The sequence below is a fragment of the Rhincodon typus genome, chromosome 34, assembly GCF_021869965.1.
Source record: "Rhincodon typus isolate 14 chromosome 34, sRhiTyp1.1, whole genome shotgun sequence".
Lineage (NCBI taxonomy): Eukaryota > Metazoa > Chordata > Chondrichthyes > Orectolobiformes > Rhincodontidae > Rhincodon > Rhincodon typus.
Genome location: NC_063365.1, coordinates 21,231,294 through 21,248,610, shown reverse-complemented (window position 1 = coordinate 21,248,610; position 17,317 = coordinate 21,231,294). Strand labels below are relative to the sequence as shown.

Sequence of the window (17,317 nt, the reverse complement as noted above, 5' to 3'; positions counted from 1 at the left end):
ATAAATTGTTGTTCCCTTTGAAATTCGGAATTCTTGCATTTGTCCTGATGGGTGCAAGATGAGACGTTTCAACAGCAATTCTCCCCTTTCAGAAATATATATATATAGTATATAATTTTCTGGTATTGGTTCATTCCTTACCTTCATGAATTTAAAGTTTCCATGTACTTAGGCCTGGGGTAAGTACATTAGGACCTGTGGCAGAGCTGACAACAGAGTGAAGAGTTTCCCAATGGTCAACAGTCCAGTCCTCCTAACTTATTCATAAACATCGCACATTTGTCCCATGGGTGGTGCGCAGTTACTTGAAGTCCTTATTTTTGAACAAGGAAGAAGTTTGCAATGACCTTACTGCATCCTGGAAGCATTTACCTGGAAAATGGACGAAGAAACCGGCAGATCCTCTGGCACTTCGGCAGTGAATGGGAGGTTTTGGAAAATTGGGTCATTGTCATTGAGATCCAGCAGGTTCACAGTAACGACGGTGCTGCTGCTAGCTTGTAGGGGAGGCCTCCCACCTGCAACAGGATAATTGGGTAAGGCAACAGAGAACACAAGGAGATAGTAAGAACTGCAGATGCTGGAGTCAGAGATAACACAGCGTGATGCTGGAGGAGCACAGCAGGCCAGGCAGCATCAGAGGAGCAGAAAAGCTGATGTTTCGGGGTGGGATCTTTCTTCAGAAAAAGAAGACCCTTTCTGAAGAAGGGTCCTGACCCGAAACGTCAGCTTTCCTGCTCCTCTGATGCTGCCTGGCCTGCTGTGTTCATCCAGCTCCACACTGTGTTATTAGAGAACACAAGGTCATAGAAACATCAAAACACAGAAAGTATGAACTGAATAGGCCATTTGGCCTTCCAGCCTGCTGCAACATTCAAAATGATCATGGCCGATCATCCGAGTCTCCTGTTCCTCCTTTGTCCCAATGCCCTTTGATTCCTTTAGCCCTAAGAACTATATCTATTTCCTTCTTGAAAACATTAATGTTTGGCATTCAACCACTTTCCACAAGTACACTATTCTCCAGGTGAAGGCATTTTTCCTTACCTCAGTCCTGAATGGCTGATTCTCTATTCTTAAACTGTGACACCCAGTTCTGGATTCCCCAGTCACCAGGAACATCCTCCCTGTCTTTACCCTGTCTAGTCTAAAAGACTCTTCTAGACATCAAGAAACAGTCACCGGTGCAGACTATTGTGCCCCTCAAGCCTGCTCCACCACCTAACAAGCTCAAGGCTGACTTTCTCCCTCCATTTCACCTTCCTGCATTCTCCGCACATTCCTTGATTCCCTTGGTATCTAAACATCCGTTAACTTCTGTCCGAAATACATCCGAGGAATGAGCATCCACAGCCATCTGGGATAGAGAGAATCACAGAATCCCTATGGTGTGGAGAAAGGCCACTTGGCCCATTGGGTCCCGCAGACCTTCTGAAGATCATTCCACCCAGACCTCCCGTCCCCTTACCCTATCTCTGTGACCCTGCATTTCCCATCACTAACCCACCTAGCCTGCTCATTCCTGCACTCGACAGGGCAATTTAGCACGGCCAATCCACCTATTGGATCGCATCTTTGGACTGTGGGAGGAAACCGGAGCACCCGGAGGAAACCCATCAGACACGGGGAGAATGTGCAAACTCCACGCAGTCAGTCGCCCGAGGGTGGAATTGAACCCGGGTCCCTGGACCACTGAGCCACTGTGCTGCCCAGAGATCCAAAGAGTCACAACCTTGCAAATGAGGATATTTCTCCCCATTTCCGTTTGAAATGGTGAAAAGCCTTCACAGTTTAGCATATATAAATTGTCTTATGTAATAAAGGGGATGTTGGTTAGGGCTGCATAGTTTGCTTTTGTCCTAATTCGCAAAACTACTTGGAAATAGTTGATGGCAAAAAAACTCACTTCTTACAGATCGGTGCCACACCTCATCTCCTGGAATCATCGATGTGAGAACATACAAATTAGGAGCAGGAGTAGGCCAATCGGCCCCTCTGGCCTGGCACACCATTCAATAAGGTCGTGGCTGACCTGATTATGTCATGTTCCCCCTGATCCTCGATAACCTTTCACCCTCCCCCTTATCTGCCAAATGGAAGTCCTCCAATTGCTGTGCAGGCAGGCCTGGCAGACATTTTGTGCTCAGAAAGATCCCACAAGCAATGAAATAACAAGGTGTAGACCTGGATGAACACAGCAGGCCAAGCAGCATCATAGGAGCAGGAAGGCTGACACTTCAGGCGTAGACCCTTCTTCAGAAATGGGGGAGGGGAAGGGGTTTCTGAAATAAATAGGGAGAGAAGGGGAGGCAGATAGATGATGGATAGAGGAGAAGATAGGTGGAGAGAAGACAGACAGATCAAAGAGGCGGGGATGGAGCCAGTAAAGGTGAGTTTAGGTGGGGAGTTAGGGAGGGGATAGGTCAGTCCAGGGAGGATGGACAGGTCAAGGGGGCAGGATAAGGTTCGTAGGTAGGAGATGGGGGTGGGGCTTGAGGTGGGAGAAGGGGATAGGTGGAAGGAAGAACAGGTTAGGCAGGCAGGGACAAGCTGGGCTGGTTTTGGGATGCGGTAGAGGGAGGGGAGATTTTGAAGCTTGTGAAATCCACATTGATACCATTGGGTTGCAGGGTTCCCAAGCGGAATATGAGGTGCTGTTCCTGCAACCTTCCGGTGGAATCGTTGTGGTACTGCAGGAGGCCCAGAATGGACATGTCGTCTGAGGAATGGGAGGGGGAGTTGAAATGGTTTGCGACTGGGAGGTGCAGTTGTTTAGAACGAACCAAGCGTAGGTGTTCCGCAAAGTGGTCCCCAAGCCTCTGCTTGGTTTCCCCGATGTAGAGGAGGCCACAACGGGAACAGCGGATACAGTATACCACATTAGCAGATGTGCAGGTGAATATCTGCTTGATGTGGAAAGTCTTCTTGGGGCGTGGGATGGGGGTGAGAGGGGAGGTGTAGGGGCAGGTGTAGCACTTCCTGCGGTTGCAGGGAAAAGTGCCGGGTGTGGTGGGGCTGGAGGGGAGTATGGAGCAGACAAGGGAGTCCCGGAGAGGGTGGTCCCTCCGGAAAGCAGATAAGAGTGGGGAGGGAAAAATGTCTTTGGTGGTGGGGTCGGATTGCAGGTGGTGGAAGTGTCGGAGGATGATGCGTTGGATTTGGAGGTTGGTGGGGTGGTACGTGAGGACGAGGGGGATTCTGTTTTGGTTGTTATTGCGGGGAGGGGGTGTGAGGGATGAGTTGCGAGAAATGCGGGAGACACGGTCGAGGGCGTACTCGACCACTGAGGGGGGGAAGTTGCGCTCCTTGAAAAACGAGGACATTCGAGATGTTCGGGAGTGGAATGCCTCATCGGGAGCACATGCGGCGGAGGTGAAGGAATTGGGAATAGGGGATGTCATTTTTGCAGGAAGGTGTGTGGGAGAAGGTGTATTCTAGGTAGCTGTGGGAGTCAGTGGGCTTGAAATGGATATCGGTTTCCAGGTTGCCAGAGATGGAAACAGAGAGGTCCAGGAAGGAGAGAGAGGTATCAGAGATGTCCAGGTGAACTTAAGGTTGGGGTGGAAGTTGTCGGTGAAGTGGATGAACTGTTCGAGCTCCTCGTGGGAGCACGAGGCGGCACCAATACAGTCATCAATGTAACGGAGGAAGAGGTGGGGTTTAGGGCCCACCGGAGGAAACCCACACAGACACGGGGAGAATGTGCAAACTCCACACAGACAGTCGCCCGAGGGTGGAACCAAACCCAGGTCCCTGGTGCTGTGAGACAGCAGTGCTAACCACTGAGCCACTGTGCTGCCCTATATCAACCGCGTTACTTTGGGTCTGGAGTCACACGAAGGCCTCAACAGCATAATGGCGGCAGATTTCCTTCACCTAAAGCAAATTAGTGAATGAGTTTTTATGACAATTAACAATGCTTGTCACGGTCACTGTTACCAAAACTAGCTTTCAATTCTGGACTCGAGGGATTGTGAAATTTGTTTACTGGACATGTCAAAATATCTTCTGCAGAATTTTAACTGCAATGAGTGCAGCTAGGGCACTGCAAGAGCGAAGGCACATGTTGCTTGTTTTCCCAATTACGAATCCAACTGCTGTGCGGACTTGCAACAAAGAAGGCGAAACCCTTCCGATTGACAACACATCACGTTAGCAAAGCTAAGAAGCTGCTCTATTAGTGGGGTGCCAATCACTCAGTGTACGGAACAGATAAGCTCCGAAGCATTGCCAACAGAATGACTGACAGGCTTGAAGACCAGTGTGAAAACAGAAGAGAAGGTACATGATTTCTCTGATGCAGCAAGGAGTCTGTTATAAAATGCACTGTGGGCACCATTCGGGCATTCAAATACAGCAAGGGAAGGGAGGGAAAACCACTTTGATCAGTTGTTGGTGTGTAGTGGCAGCAGCACTGCATCATGTCATTTATGAATGGATCCTTACAGAGTGGTGAGAATTATCTCTTAGCCACCTCCTCAGTGTCAGTGTGTGGGTTGAATTAGAATGGACTATGCTGTGGAGACTAATAAGAAGTACGGCACTGCTAACAATCAAACATGGATGAACTGATAGCTGTCATTAAACTACACGAATGAGGAAGGAATGAATTTACATTTATATTATGCCTTTCAAGTTGCTTTACCATAAGGAAGTCACTGTTAAATTAGTAGCCATGTTTCCTTATACACGAGTCCAAGCATTTTCAATGCTTCACTTTATCTCACATAGATATATCTGTTTTTGAATGCTCTGCCATCGCAGAGCTTTTCTCTGCACCATCTTCTGCATCCACATTTATGCATTTGCAAATGGTCTCTCCTCACCTTCAAAACTTATCGCTGTGACAACAGTTGTGGTCACGAGCTCCTGATCCCTTGTTGTGCTGTCATAGAGTCATACAGCACGGAAACAGACCCTTTGGCCCAACCAGTCCATGCTGACCATTATCCCAAACTAAACTAGTCCCACCTGCTTGCGCCTGGCCCATATCCCTCCAAACCTAAACTATTCATATACTTATCCAAATGTCTTTTAAATGTTGTAATTGTACCCACTTCTACCAATTCCTCAGGAAGTTCATTCCACATGCAAACCACCCTCTGTGTAAAAAATTTGCCCCACATGTCTTTTTTAATTCTCTCTCCGCTCACCTTAAAAATGTTCGCCCGGTCTTGAAATCCACCCACCCTAAGGAAAAGACAACTACCATTAACCCAATCTATACACATCAGGATTTTATAAACTTCTATAAGGTCGCCTCTCAACCTCCTACGCTCCAGTGCAAAAAGTCCAAACCTATCTAGCCTTTCTTTATAAGTCACACGCTCCATACTTGGCAACATCCTGATAAATCTCTCCTGAACACTCTCCAGCTTGATAACCTCCTTCCTATAACTCGGTGACCAGATTGGTGCTGTGTTTTGTGAGAAGCACAATATCAAAGCACATGATTGAGGACTGAAGGTTGGAGTCTTACTGAAGGGTTCAATTGACCTTCCAAACCCCCTCACCTTCTTGTTTCTGGTTGTTCTGAACCCCTTCAGGAGGCCCACAAGCTTGTTCCTGGTTAATGTACCACTCTTGATTTAATAAGCAAAATGGATATGAGTCACTAGGGAAGGCGACTGTCGTGCGACTCTCTGTGTGGAGTTTGCACATTCTCCCTGTGTCTGCGTGGGTTTCCTCCCACAGTCCAAAGATGTGCAGGTTAGATTGATTGGCCAGGCTAAATTGCTCTGTAGTGTCCAGGAATCTGCAGTGCAGGCTAGGTAAGTGGGAAATGCAGGGTTACAGGGATAGGGTGGTGGTGGGGTGGGATGTTCTTTGGAGGGTCAATGCAGACCCGATGGGCCAAATGGCCTGCTTCCACACTGAAGGGATTCTATGATCTCTCAATTGCTTAACAAGATCACCAATTACTCACGGTCTGTGACTGACACAACAATTTTCCTCATCATCTCAGCATCCTTGGCGTCTGTATTCTCTCGGTCCAACACTACTCCAGACGTGCGGATTTTCCCTGTGGTCCTGTTGATTCGGTAGAATGGATTGGGAGGGTTGATGGCATACATTACAGTACCATTCTCAGCCCGGTCTGGGTCAAAAGCTGACACCTGCAGAAAGGAGGCAAGTGACACTGTTGTCCAGTTTTACTCAATCAGAAAACAAGGTAGGGACAGGGGTAGAGAGTGCAGGGAGGGAGAGAAGAGAGAAGAGGGGAAGAGGGAAGTGAGTAGAGAAGGAGGAGGGAGACAGAGAACGGGATATGTTCAGACAGGGTGTGAAGGGTGGGGAGAAGGAGTTGGGAAAGAAGTTGAAGGGGTGGGCAGAGGACAGGAGAAACTAAGAGACAGAGAGAGTGGGGGAGGGAATGGAAATGAATAGAGTGTGGAAGGGGGAGGGAGCAAGAGAGTGGGGTTTAGGAGTGGGGGGGATTTTGAGAGAGAGCGGGACCAGGAAACAAAGAGACAAATGTTAAATATACAGCATAACAATGAAGAAAACTAGGAGAACTATACAAAGTAAAAACTGGAGCCAAATATCAGAACAAGTGAAAAATAAAACAGTGAAAAATTCACATAAACAGGGAAGTGATTGGCTTTTTTAAGGCAGATATAAGGAACAAAACAAATAGTAGAATTGCTTTAAGACTCCTTCATCTTGACCATTTTGATGATTGATATTAAATGGGTATTTTACTCACTTTTTTTTATTAAGTTGGTGCGTGTATTTAAAAAGAACAGTACATGAGATTGTAAACAGTAAAGTGGATCAAGACAATTGGGGTCCAAAGATCCCAAGAGAGGTTTGGGAGGAAACAATGAAACGTTGCTCATAGGAGCAGGAGGAGGTCATTTAAGATTTTGTGTCAGTTCTGCAGTTCAGAGAGATCCTGATTGGTCTATGACTGGACTCCATGTACTTGTCCTAGATTCATGTCCCTTGATGCTATGGGCTGACAGAAGCCTATCAATCCCAGATTCATCAAACTGATCTAATAATAACTGCAGAAGAAAGTTCCAAATTTCCACTATTCCTCACGTGTATGAGTGTTTCCTCACTACCACTCACTGAGGGTTTGAATCTTACTTTGTCAGGTGGTAAAATCTGAATTTAGTAAATATCTGGAATAAAAAGTGAACGTAAATGGTGACAATGTGGCTAGTGTTGTAAAAACCCATCTGATTCACTGATGCCCCTTTGGGAGAGAAATCTGCCAATCTTATCTGGTCTGGCCTACATGTGACTCCAGACCCACAGAAATGTGGATGGGTCTCCACTGCCTTCTGGGCAATAAATGCTGGTCTGACCAGTGATGTCCACATCCCATGAATGACCAAAAAAAGTCCCAAAAAGCCTGGTTCCAGTTTTAGACCACACTCCTTGCCTGAAGCTCCCTGCCTAGTGGGAATGATTTCTCTCAATCTCCCTTATCTGTTCTTTTAGTATCTTGAAAATGTTGATTAAATCACACCTTTACCCCTCTAACTTCCAGGGAACACATTCTAAATTTGTTCATTCTTTCCTTGTAATTAGTAGTAGGTACCTTTTTGATACATCAACATTACACTCCTTCCAAAGTCAATATGAGCCTTTCTTTTATTCATTTATAGGATGAGGGCATCACTGGCTAGGCCAGCATTTATTGCCCATCCTGAATTGCCCAGAGGGCAGTTAAGAGTAAACCGAATTGCTGTGTGCCTGGAGTCACACGTCGGCCAGACCAGATAAGGATGGCAGTTTCCTTCCCTCAAGGACATTAGCGAACCTGATGGGTTTTTCCAACAATTGATGATGGTCATCATTAGAATCTTAGTTCCAGCTTTGTACTAAATTCAAATTCTGCCATCTGCTGTGGCAGGATTAGAACCTGGGTCCCGGGATCGTTACCTGGGTCTCTGGATTAGCAGTCTAGGCCATCATTTCCCCCCATAGGTCTGTTGCCCAGAATGGCTTGCCGTACTGGTCATCCAAAAGGCTGACACCACAGTATGGCACTGGGACAGCTCTGGACTGACACTGGTGTCAACTTTGAGGTGAAACCCCAAGCTGCTGCCCTGCCTGCTGCTTCACTTGGATACTCAGAGGGAGGCTCCTTGTTGTATCCAATACCACTCAGCAAAAGGAAAGATGAACTGACCCTTTTAGCTCAGGATTAGTGGCGCCTTGCTATGCACTGAATCGTGGATGCACCTGTTTATCCAACAATGACAGTGTCTCAAAGCAATTAATCAATGATGGCAGCAAGGATAAGGAAAAGGGACTCACTGGGACATCGATAACTGCACTACTGACAGCTTATTTATAAATAGCATGAATAATGCAATATCAATAACAAAGGATCACTTTTAAGATATTGAGACCTTGTCAAATTCTGCATCTACAAGGCTCTTCTTCCTGAGAGGCATCACTGAAGAAATTAACCATCATAACTAATTTTCACTCTGTCGTAATAACCAGCTTGCTTTGTGACCACAAGGTGCAGGGCCGGATGAACACAGCAGGCCAAGCAGCATCATAGGAGCAGAGAGGCTGACGTTTCGGGCCTAGACCCTTCATCTCTGATTCAACTTGCTTTGTGACCACTTGTTTCACAAGACTACTCTAACCTTCTGTTTAATTGGTCTGCCCCAAGATTCATAGATCAGATTGCTCTAACAATGATGTGGACGTAATCAGAGATATGTTATGATACTTAATTGTTCAATTATCTTTTGTCTAGACAACACAGACTTCGCGGCTGTGTACATATTCACACACCACACTGACACGTAATCAATAATTCAGATGCTGGGATTTCTCACTGTAAGCCAAGCAGTGTATTTAAATCACATCTACCTAACATTCACGCGAACAAACTGATAGCATTTACAAAGCACTCATCTTGTAACATCCACTGAATCCTAATAAAAAAAACTGCTGTGCAATAAATCTCGTCTATGCTTCTGCACCAGGGGAAAATTAACAATCCATCAGGAAGCATGTTTACACACAAGGATGTAACACTTTTATTAGTAAAGCACGTTGTCACATTTCTCTGCCTCACAACACATGAATAAAGTCGGGTGACTCCTGCTTTATTGAGATGTAAAGCACAAAGTGGGAACTCACATCAGCAGCAGGAAGGTGAGTGTCCAACCCATTATTCTGTTTCAGATGGTTTTGACCGGGTAAGTAACACTGGTCAGGATACTGGGAGCTCTTGCAGCACCTCTTGCTGTACAGCTGAAGGACCTCCAATGGTGAACCAGCCTGAACAGCTGATTCAAAAGGATTACAGCTGTGTCAATGCAGCACCGACTCAGCTCTGATTGAGGTGCTGATGTCTTGAGAATGGGGTTTAAATCCACATCCTTCTGACTGAATGGTGTTGGTGTTGGACTGGGGTGGACAAAGTCAGAAGTTGCACCTCACCAGGTTATAGTTCAACGGGTTTATTTGAAACCACAAGCTTTCGGAGGGCTGCATGGAAGCAATTTCTTCACAAGTGGAGGAATTGCCTCATTTAATTCAAACCCTTCCATGGTCTGACTCCTGCCCAGGTTCACAATCTTCTCCAGCCATATAACCCTCTGATATCAATGCATTTCACCAATTCTGGTCTCTTGTAAATCTCCAATTTTATTCGCTATACAGTTGGGAGCCATACCTTCTGCTGACTGGGCACTAAGCTTTGGAACTCTTTTCATCTCCATCTCTCTCTCTCTCTCTCTTCAATTGAAACGCTCCTTCCACAAAGCTTCTTTTCGCTTCTTCTAAAGTCTCCTCACAAGACGTGCTATCAAACTTTATTTGATAATGCTTCTACGAACAAGAAACAAGAGTAGGCCACTCGACCCTTTGAGCCTGTTGTGCCATTCAATAAGATCATGCCTGATCTGGCTTTAACCTCAATGCTACATCCTTGCATATCCCCAACTATCTCTCATCTCCTTGGTCATCAAGAATCTATCTACCTCTGCCTTAAGGATATTTGAGGAAGGGAATTCTGAAGATTCACAGCCCTCTCAGAGAGGCTTCTTGGGGTATTTCACAACTGCTGAAGAAAGGCACATTTTATCAAAACTTTTTTCTCTTGTACTCATCAGGGCAATTCTCAAGAACACCAATGTAAAGGGAAAATATTTAGTATTGTAAGAGAAAGGCATTCTGATAGCAGGCAGGTGGACTTTGGCAGCATTTTGACTCAGTGGCAGCATCTGCATAGCAATGCTCTATCAATCACAATCACTTGCCAAACAATTAACACTCTCCTCTATACAGTATAAATTTAACTCTCCCTTCACGGTAGCATTCTTGCAAGTTGTCGTGGTGAGTGCAAGACAAAACACTTTGACAAAATGTGTCAATTTTCAACAATATTCCACTAGAAAAAGCAACATTTTACGTAATTAAATTGGCTATATAAGTGCAATATTTTGTGATGAGTGACCATGAATCCAACAGATCTACAGGTTATGAATGAAAAAGAACTCTGCTTAGCATTCAATAACACAGCCACGAGAATATTTATTTTCCATAGCAGTTCCTCAACTCCCACAAGCCGTACTGAGTACAAAAACAATGACTATCAGTGGCATTAACAACATAGGTGTAGGGCATGATTGTCCATTTTTGTGTCCATTTACTTTAAGGTGTAGAGTTACTACCAACCACAAGGGAACAAGCCACATTTGGCAATGGGAGGCAATGGCCCAGCGGTATTATCGCTGGACTGTTAATCCAGAGACCCAGATAACATTCTGGGGACCCAGGTTCAAATCCTGCCACGGCAGATGGTGGAAATTTGAATTCAATAAAATATCTGGAATTAAGGATCTAAAGATGACCGTGAATCCATTGTTGATTGTTGAGGAAAAACCCATCTGGTTCACTAATGTCCTTCAGGGAAGAAAACTGCCATCCTTACCTGGTCTGGCCTACATGTGACTCCAGGCACACAGCAATTCGGTTGACTCTTAAGTGCCCTCTGGGCAATTAGGGATGGACAATAAATGCTGGCCTAGCCAGCGACACCCTCATCCCGTGAATGAATAAAGAAAAAAAAATAAGCAGAAGGCAATGTCCTTGCAGTGATTGGAACAAGATTGGCCAGATAGAGCTTATTAAGTAGGAGTTCCCTGATTGGCCCAGTTTAACAACCCCAATCAGGGAGCCCTGACTGACAGATATAAGCAGGCATCTCAGAGAGTCTCCTCATTCTAGGGGCTGGCTCAGTGCAACCTGGTCAGAGTCCATGTACAGTATATGTGTAATTAATGGGTGACTTAGTGATGGAATACCAGACTCTGTGCAGTTATTTCAGTACTGTAACTTGAGGGAACATGAAACTCAATCCCCCTTTGGGACGACCTGCGGTGACATTCTTGACCTTCCCTTTACTGATGCCTATTTATCGCATTCTAAGATGAACAGGGTGACTTGCTGGCATTGAATTCCACCAGTGTTTTGAAAATCTCTTGAAGAACCCACTCACAATGTTGTGGGCACAAAGCAGCCAGAAGGAATCTTTACCCCACAGCTTTTGCTATGGCAGCTTATTTAAATTGGAAGCCAGGGGCAGACAGAGGTTGGTATGAGGTCAAGCAATGGAAGAGGCACACATAAAGCCATTATAGCATTGGAAGATGCTGAGAGTCTCATTCTGTCAATGTGCTGAATCTTATTGTGTACTGAACTGTAATTTCAGGGTCACTTTAGCCAACCAGCCCAACTACTGAAATATTCACATTGGAAAAATATGAAACCAAGGCCCACAGCCATGCAGCTGTGCTGGGGTTTCAGGGTCATAGGTGCACTCGAGCTGAAACATAGCAGTAACTTCACCGCATCCTTCCCAGAGCAGATTCAAACACCCGCACACTCATTGTGGGAAAGGTAAAATACTTACTGTGATAACATCTGTGTCAACTGGTGACATTTCGACCACATTGGCTAAGTATGGTTCATCCTTCCAAATAGGACGATTATCATTTATGTCAAGTAGAGTTATATTCACCTGAAACAGTTCACAAAATGCCTTAAGTTAGCAAAGTACGTTAATGAGACAATCCCTCAGTTATTCAACCCCTTATAAAAGCTACATTAAAGTCATTCTCTCTTGGTGAGGTAGGATTGGGTTATGGTTAGTGTTGGTCATTCTGGGACTTCTGTTGCAACTGTTCACTGCCTACTCCCAATTTTGTGCTTCGTCTCTGCCTGGTCATGCTTCCTTTCCCAAGACGGCGTTGCTGAACTGCAAGGGCGAGGGAGTGTCCTGTTTCTGGAGTCGCCAGTCTTTACCCTTGCATACAGCCACTGAGCAAGTCCCAACAGTGTGGTCTGTGGCTTCCTTAAGCCCAGTCCGCTACCTCATCAAAAGGAGCTCCAACTGATCAGCAATTTCCCAGTGCAGTTGTTTCAGATTTCACCAACAGTTTGTAGCCTGGTGACCCCGATTGCTGCAGAACATGCCCAATCTGTGTTCCATTGGTTTTCTGATGAAACGTGAGCTGAGACAGGGTGAAATGCCCTCTATCAGGTTACTCCCCAGGTTGTAAAGTTGAAAATGTCCGAGTTGCCATCCCAGTCTGATTTGTGGGACAGGCTTCACATCCTCTCGCTCCCTGATCTTTGGGTGCATAAATTCAACTAATTATCTGACATTGAACTAATGTTGCTGTAGGGCTAACTTTTGTCTTGCTCAATGTAATGATTGCAGCTGATGGAAATATCGGACAACTCAAATCCCAGAATGAATCCTGGCTGATAGACCAAATGTTTCATTTTTGCAGTTGGTCAATATGGTGGTTTGCCACTGAAACACAAGGCTGCAGACGTTCATTAACAACAGAAGTTTAGAACATAAAAGAAATAAACAAACAACATGATATACAGAAGACACTCAGAAAAATCTTTGCACTAACATCAAAACAAGTCTTTTTTAACTGACTGTTACAGAGACATAATCCCAGCGAAACATCATTCCTATCTCAGCTCCTTGATATCTTACACAATTGATGCTTTCTGGTTTGTTTCTCTTTGAAATGTGCAGACAATATTACGGGCTAAATTTTCCGTTTTTTTGGCTAAGTCCGAGTTGCGTTGTTTTTTTTTGGAGGGTTCCCGTCCACGAGGCTTAGTGTTCTGTCGCCGTATCTTATCAAATTCACCTCATTAATTTATAACCTCATCCCTGTAGCGTCTCTCACATCTGATTTCCGCCCCATCTTACCATGTGCTGCTCTGCGAACACCTTACCACTCATCATCGAGGTGAGACCTTCTGAAAAAAGGTCACTGGACCCAAAACGTTAACTCTGCTTTCTCTCCTCACAGGTGCTGTCAGACCTGCTGAATTTTCCCAGTGATCTGTTTTTGTTTCTGATTTCTGCAGTTCTTTGTTTTTTTTATGAAGCAAACTAGGCCTGTTTTCTCCTGAATTTAGAAGGTTAGGGAAAGATCTGATCAAAGTCTTCAAGATATTAATAGGAAAAGACAAGGTAGATCATGATAAACTATTTCCACTGGTTGGGGCTTCTTGAACTAAGGGGCATAGTCTGAGAATGAGGGCCAGACTGTTCAGGAGAGATGTGAGGAAGCACTTCTACATACAAAGGCTGGTAGATAGAAACACAAAAAATAGTTGCATGAGTGGGCCATTCGGCCCTTTGAGCCTGCACCATTCAATATGATCACGGCTAACCTTGCAATCTCAGTATCCCATTCCCGCTTTCTCTCCATACCCCTTGATCCCTTTAGCCACAAGGGCCATGTCATGCTCCCTTTTGAATATATCTAAAGAACTCGCCCAACAGCTTCCCATGGGAAGAGAATTCCATAGGTTCACAATTCTGAGTGAAGAAATTCTCCCTCAACTCAATCTTGAATGGTTTATCCATTATTCTTAGACTATGACCCCTAGTTCTGGACTTCCCTAACATGAGAAACATTCTTCTTGCATCTAACCTATCCAGCCCCATCAGGATTTTATGTTTCTATGAAAACCCCTTCGTTCTTCTAAATTCCAGTAAATACAAGCCCAATTGATCCAGCCTCTCTTCATACGTCAGAGTCAATACAGTGTGGAGCTGGAAGAACACAGCAGGCCAGGCAGCATCAGAGGAACAGGAAAGTTGATGTTTTGAGTCGGGACCCTTCATCAGGACTGGGGAGGGGGAAGGGAGCTGGGAAATAAATAGGGGCGGGGTGGGGCTGGGGTAAGGTAGGTGGGATAGCAATAGATGAATGTCGGTAGGGGTAGTGGGGATTGGTCAGTGGGAAGGATGGGGCGGATAGCTAGAGAAGAAGATAGACAAGGTTGTGTCAGGTCAAGGAGGCGGGGATTAGAGGCAGGGTTGGATGTGGGATGAGGCCTGGGGGGGTGGTGGGGAGATTGTAAAACTGGGAACTCTACATTCAGGCCATCAGGCTGTAGGTTCCCAAGGTGGAATATGGGGTGTTGTTGCTCCAGTTTCCATGTGGCATCATTTGTGGCACCGGAGAAGGCAGTCCTGTCATCCTGGAAATCAGTCAGGTAAACCTTTGCTGCCCTCCCTCAATAGCAAGAATGTCCTTCCTCAGAGTAGAGGGCAAAAACTGCACACAATACTCAAGGTGTGGTCTCACCAAGGCCCTGTATTACTGCAGCATGACATCCTTACTCTGATACTCAAATCCTCTCGCAATGAAGGCCAGCATGCCATTAGCTTTCCTTACCGCCTGCTGCACCTGCATGCCAAGCTTCAGCGACTTTTCCATCATGACACCCAGGTCTCATTGCACCTCTCCTTTTCCTAAACTGCCACCATTCAGATGTGATGTGGAGGAGCTGGTGTTGTACTGGGGTGGACAAGGTCAGAAATCTCATGACACCAGGTTATAATCTAACGGGTTTATTTGAAATTGCAAGCTTTCAGAACGCTGCTCCTTTGTCAGGTAAAGTGGAGGGAAGCGCACAGGCACAGAATTCTGCAGTCATGCGACTTCAGACTTTGACCACTCAGATAACAATGTTTGCATTATGATGTTTGGAAAACTCTTCCAAATGGCAGTGAATGCTGGATCAGTTGTTAATTTTAAATCTGAGGGAGATAGATTTTTGTTAAGCGTAGGTATTAAGGGATATGGGCCAAAGGCCGGTATATGAAGTTTGGCCACAGACCAGCCACGATCACATTGAATGGTAGAACAGGCTTGAGGGGCTGAATGGCCTACTCCTGTTTCTATGAAATGCTTCAAGGTGTATCTGGGTGATTTAATAAAATGCACACCTTACTTCCCTTCAATTGTGTTAAAAGTAGCAACAGCCATCAGCGACATGTCTGGTTTCCTTCTTGTTTATGGCTTTTAGTTTCTCAGGAGCATTTGTGTATCTGTCTACATCTGTCGGACTAGACAAAACACCCTTGAAAAGACCTTGTGATTGCTATCTCTTCGAAAGCCAAAAATCCTTCCATAGCCATTGCAGCAAAGTAATGCCCAGGCTCTGACTGATTGTATCAACCCTGAAGATCTCTCAAGCAGAGCAATCCATGACAGGAGAGCTTCTACAATATAATGACAGAAACCGATTGGATTCAAATGGTTTATCACTATCCTCAACAATGGTTCCTGTGACAACGAAGTTTAGTCAATTTCAGTGCTGCTCTTTCCGCAGCAGTTGTTGTGAACAAGAATGGAATACCTCGCACATCAGTTAAGAAGAAAACTGCCTGCAAACTTTGAGGGCTTTTGATGGGAGACAGTGGTGTAGTGGCAACGTCGCTGAGCCAGCAATCTAGTCCAATGCTCTCGGGATGGGGGTTTCAAATCCGACCACTGCAGCTGGTAGAATTTATATTGTTTAAGGGGTGGCATACCCAAAACAAAGATGAGGAGGAATTACTTCTGTATCCCCATAGCATGGTGGACCATTTTTCCTGAATAAATTTAAGGAGGAGATAGACAGAGTTTGAGTAGAGTTGGCTGAAGGGTGATGGAGAGCAGACAAGAAAAGTGGAATTGAGGCTGAGATGAGATCAACCATGATCGTAATGAATGGCAGAGCAGGCTCGAGGGGCTGAATGGCCTACTCCTGCTCCTGATTCTTATGCTTGGAGAAAACTTTGAAAGCACATGCATTAATCAGAGTGGAATGTTCCAGATTGTGGTGCGAAAGGTCAAACTACTCAAAGTTAAGTAAAACACACCCTATTTAAACACTATAGTTAAAACACAAACAAAAGAAAGAGGAATTTTGAATAACTTATCTATTGGAAAACTTAACTGAATAATGGATACAGTAACTATTACTAATTGACTGTTCCATTATAGTAACATCCCATAAACACACCTGATGGCAAAAAGGCAAATTCAGATACAAACTCTTACGTGCACATCTCCAATCCAGGAGGAAATAACATCAAGAGAAAGTTCAGAAAGAATAACAACCAACGGTCATTCACTGAAGCTTCCAACTCTTTTGAGACTTCAACGGTTTCTGCTGCTTAAAGCTAGAAAGCCTGGTCTGTGAGAGCTGGCCACACCCAGGCTGCTTCTATTGTTCCAACCTTTTCAAAAAAAGCCTCAAGGCCTCTCAAGTTGTTTACTCAAGTCACTTTCAGCAGCCAGTTCTACACCTCTGCCTTACAACCTCTCTTCAAAAAAACAAAACCAGGACAAACTTTTAAAATGACAGCACCACAACATTCAGCTGCCCTCACTTCATCGCAAAGGACGTACAGCTGTGTATTTAGCTGTGTATCCCCTTATCAACAAGAGGGAGATGGAAACAGTTGAGAAGAGTTTCTTTGTAAAGCAGAGACGAACTTTGAGGAAGGAAGTGATACAAAGGATTGTTTGACAACATTTTGTAAGGCACTGAGATAGACAGGTAATGTGGCTCTAAGCCAAGCACTTAATGCGGCCTACGAGGGCAGGATTATGGACACACTGATCAAATAAATAAGCTTCAAGCAAGATTTGAGGTGGAAAGCAGAATTTCTTTGCTGAGACGTGCATGAGTAGTGATGGATCCAGATAGAGCAGTCAGCTCTGTTCTGATATAAAATAAATTGTCATCTAAGTTCTGATGTAAAATTCCCAGTATAAAACAAAGGGAGCAGTTCTAAGGAGGTTACAGTAGCAGGGTGACAGTTTGATATGCACAAACCGTATCAGGGTAGCTTTGATTGAGAAAGCAGTTAATAAGGCTTATGGAATCCTGGGCTTTATAAATAGGAGCACACAGTAGAACAATAAGGAAGTTATGGCAAGAGATAGTAGGAACTGCAGATGCTGGAGAATCCAAGACAACAAGGTGCAGGGCTGGATGAACACAGCAGGCCAAGCAGCAT

The 17,317-nt window shown here is 45.0% G+C and overlaps 1 protein-coding gene across 1 annotated transcript; it reads right to left on the bottom strand.

Moving 5' to 3' along the window:
• Positions 1-348: 348 nt before the first annotated feature.
• LOC109922100 (cadherin-23-like) lies at positions 349-14,741 on the bottom strand. Its single transcript, XM_048616203.1, has 4 exons — positions 14,700-14,741; positions 11,894-12,001; positions 5,927-6,116; positions 349-518 (listed from the first exon to the last, which is right to left on the bottom strand). The coding sequence occupies exons 1-4, from the start codon at positions 14,739-14,741 to the stop codon at positions 349-351; spliced, it is 510 nt and encodes a 169-aa protein (XP_048472160.1).
• Positions 14,742-17,317: the final 2,576 nt, after the last annotated feature.

Coding starts and splice junctions, on each gene's coding strand:
- LOC109922100 (XM_048616203.1), bottom strand. CDS start 14,741: ATGGAAAAGTCGCTGAAGCTTGGCATGCAGGTGCAGCAGGCG. Junction 6,117..11,893: donor TTGACACAGATGTTATCACA/GTAAGTATTTTA, acceptor TCCTTTCTGCAG/GTGTCAGCTTTTGACCCAGA. Junction 519..5,926: donor TGTTGTGTCAGTCACAGACC/GTGAGTAATTGG, acceptor ATCCTGTTGCAG/GTGGGAGGCCTCCCCTACAA.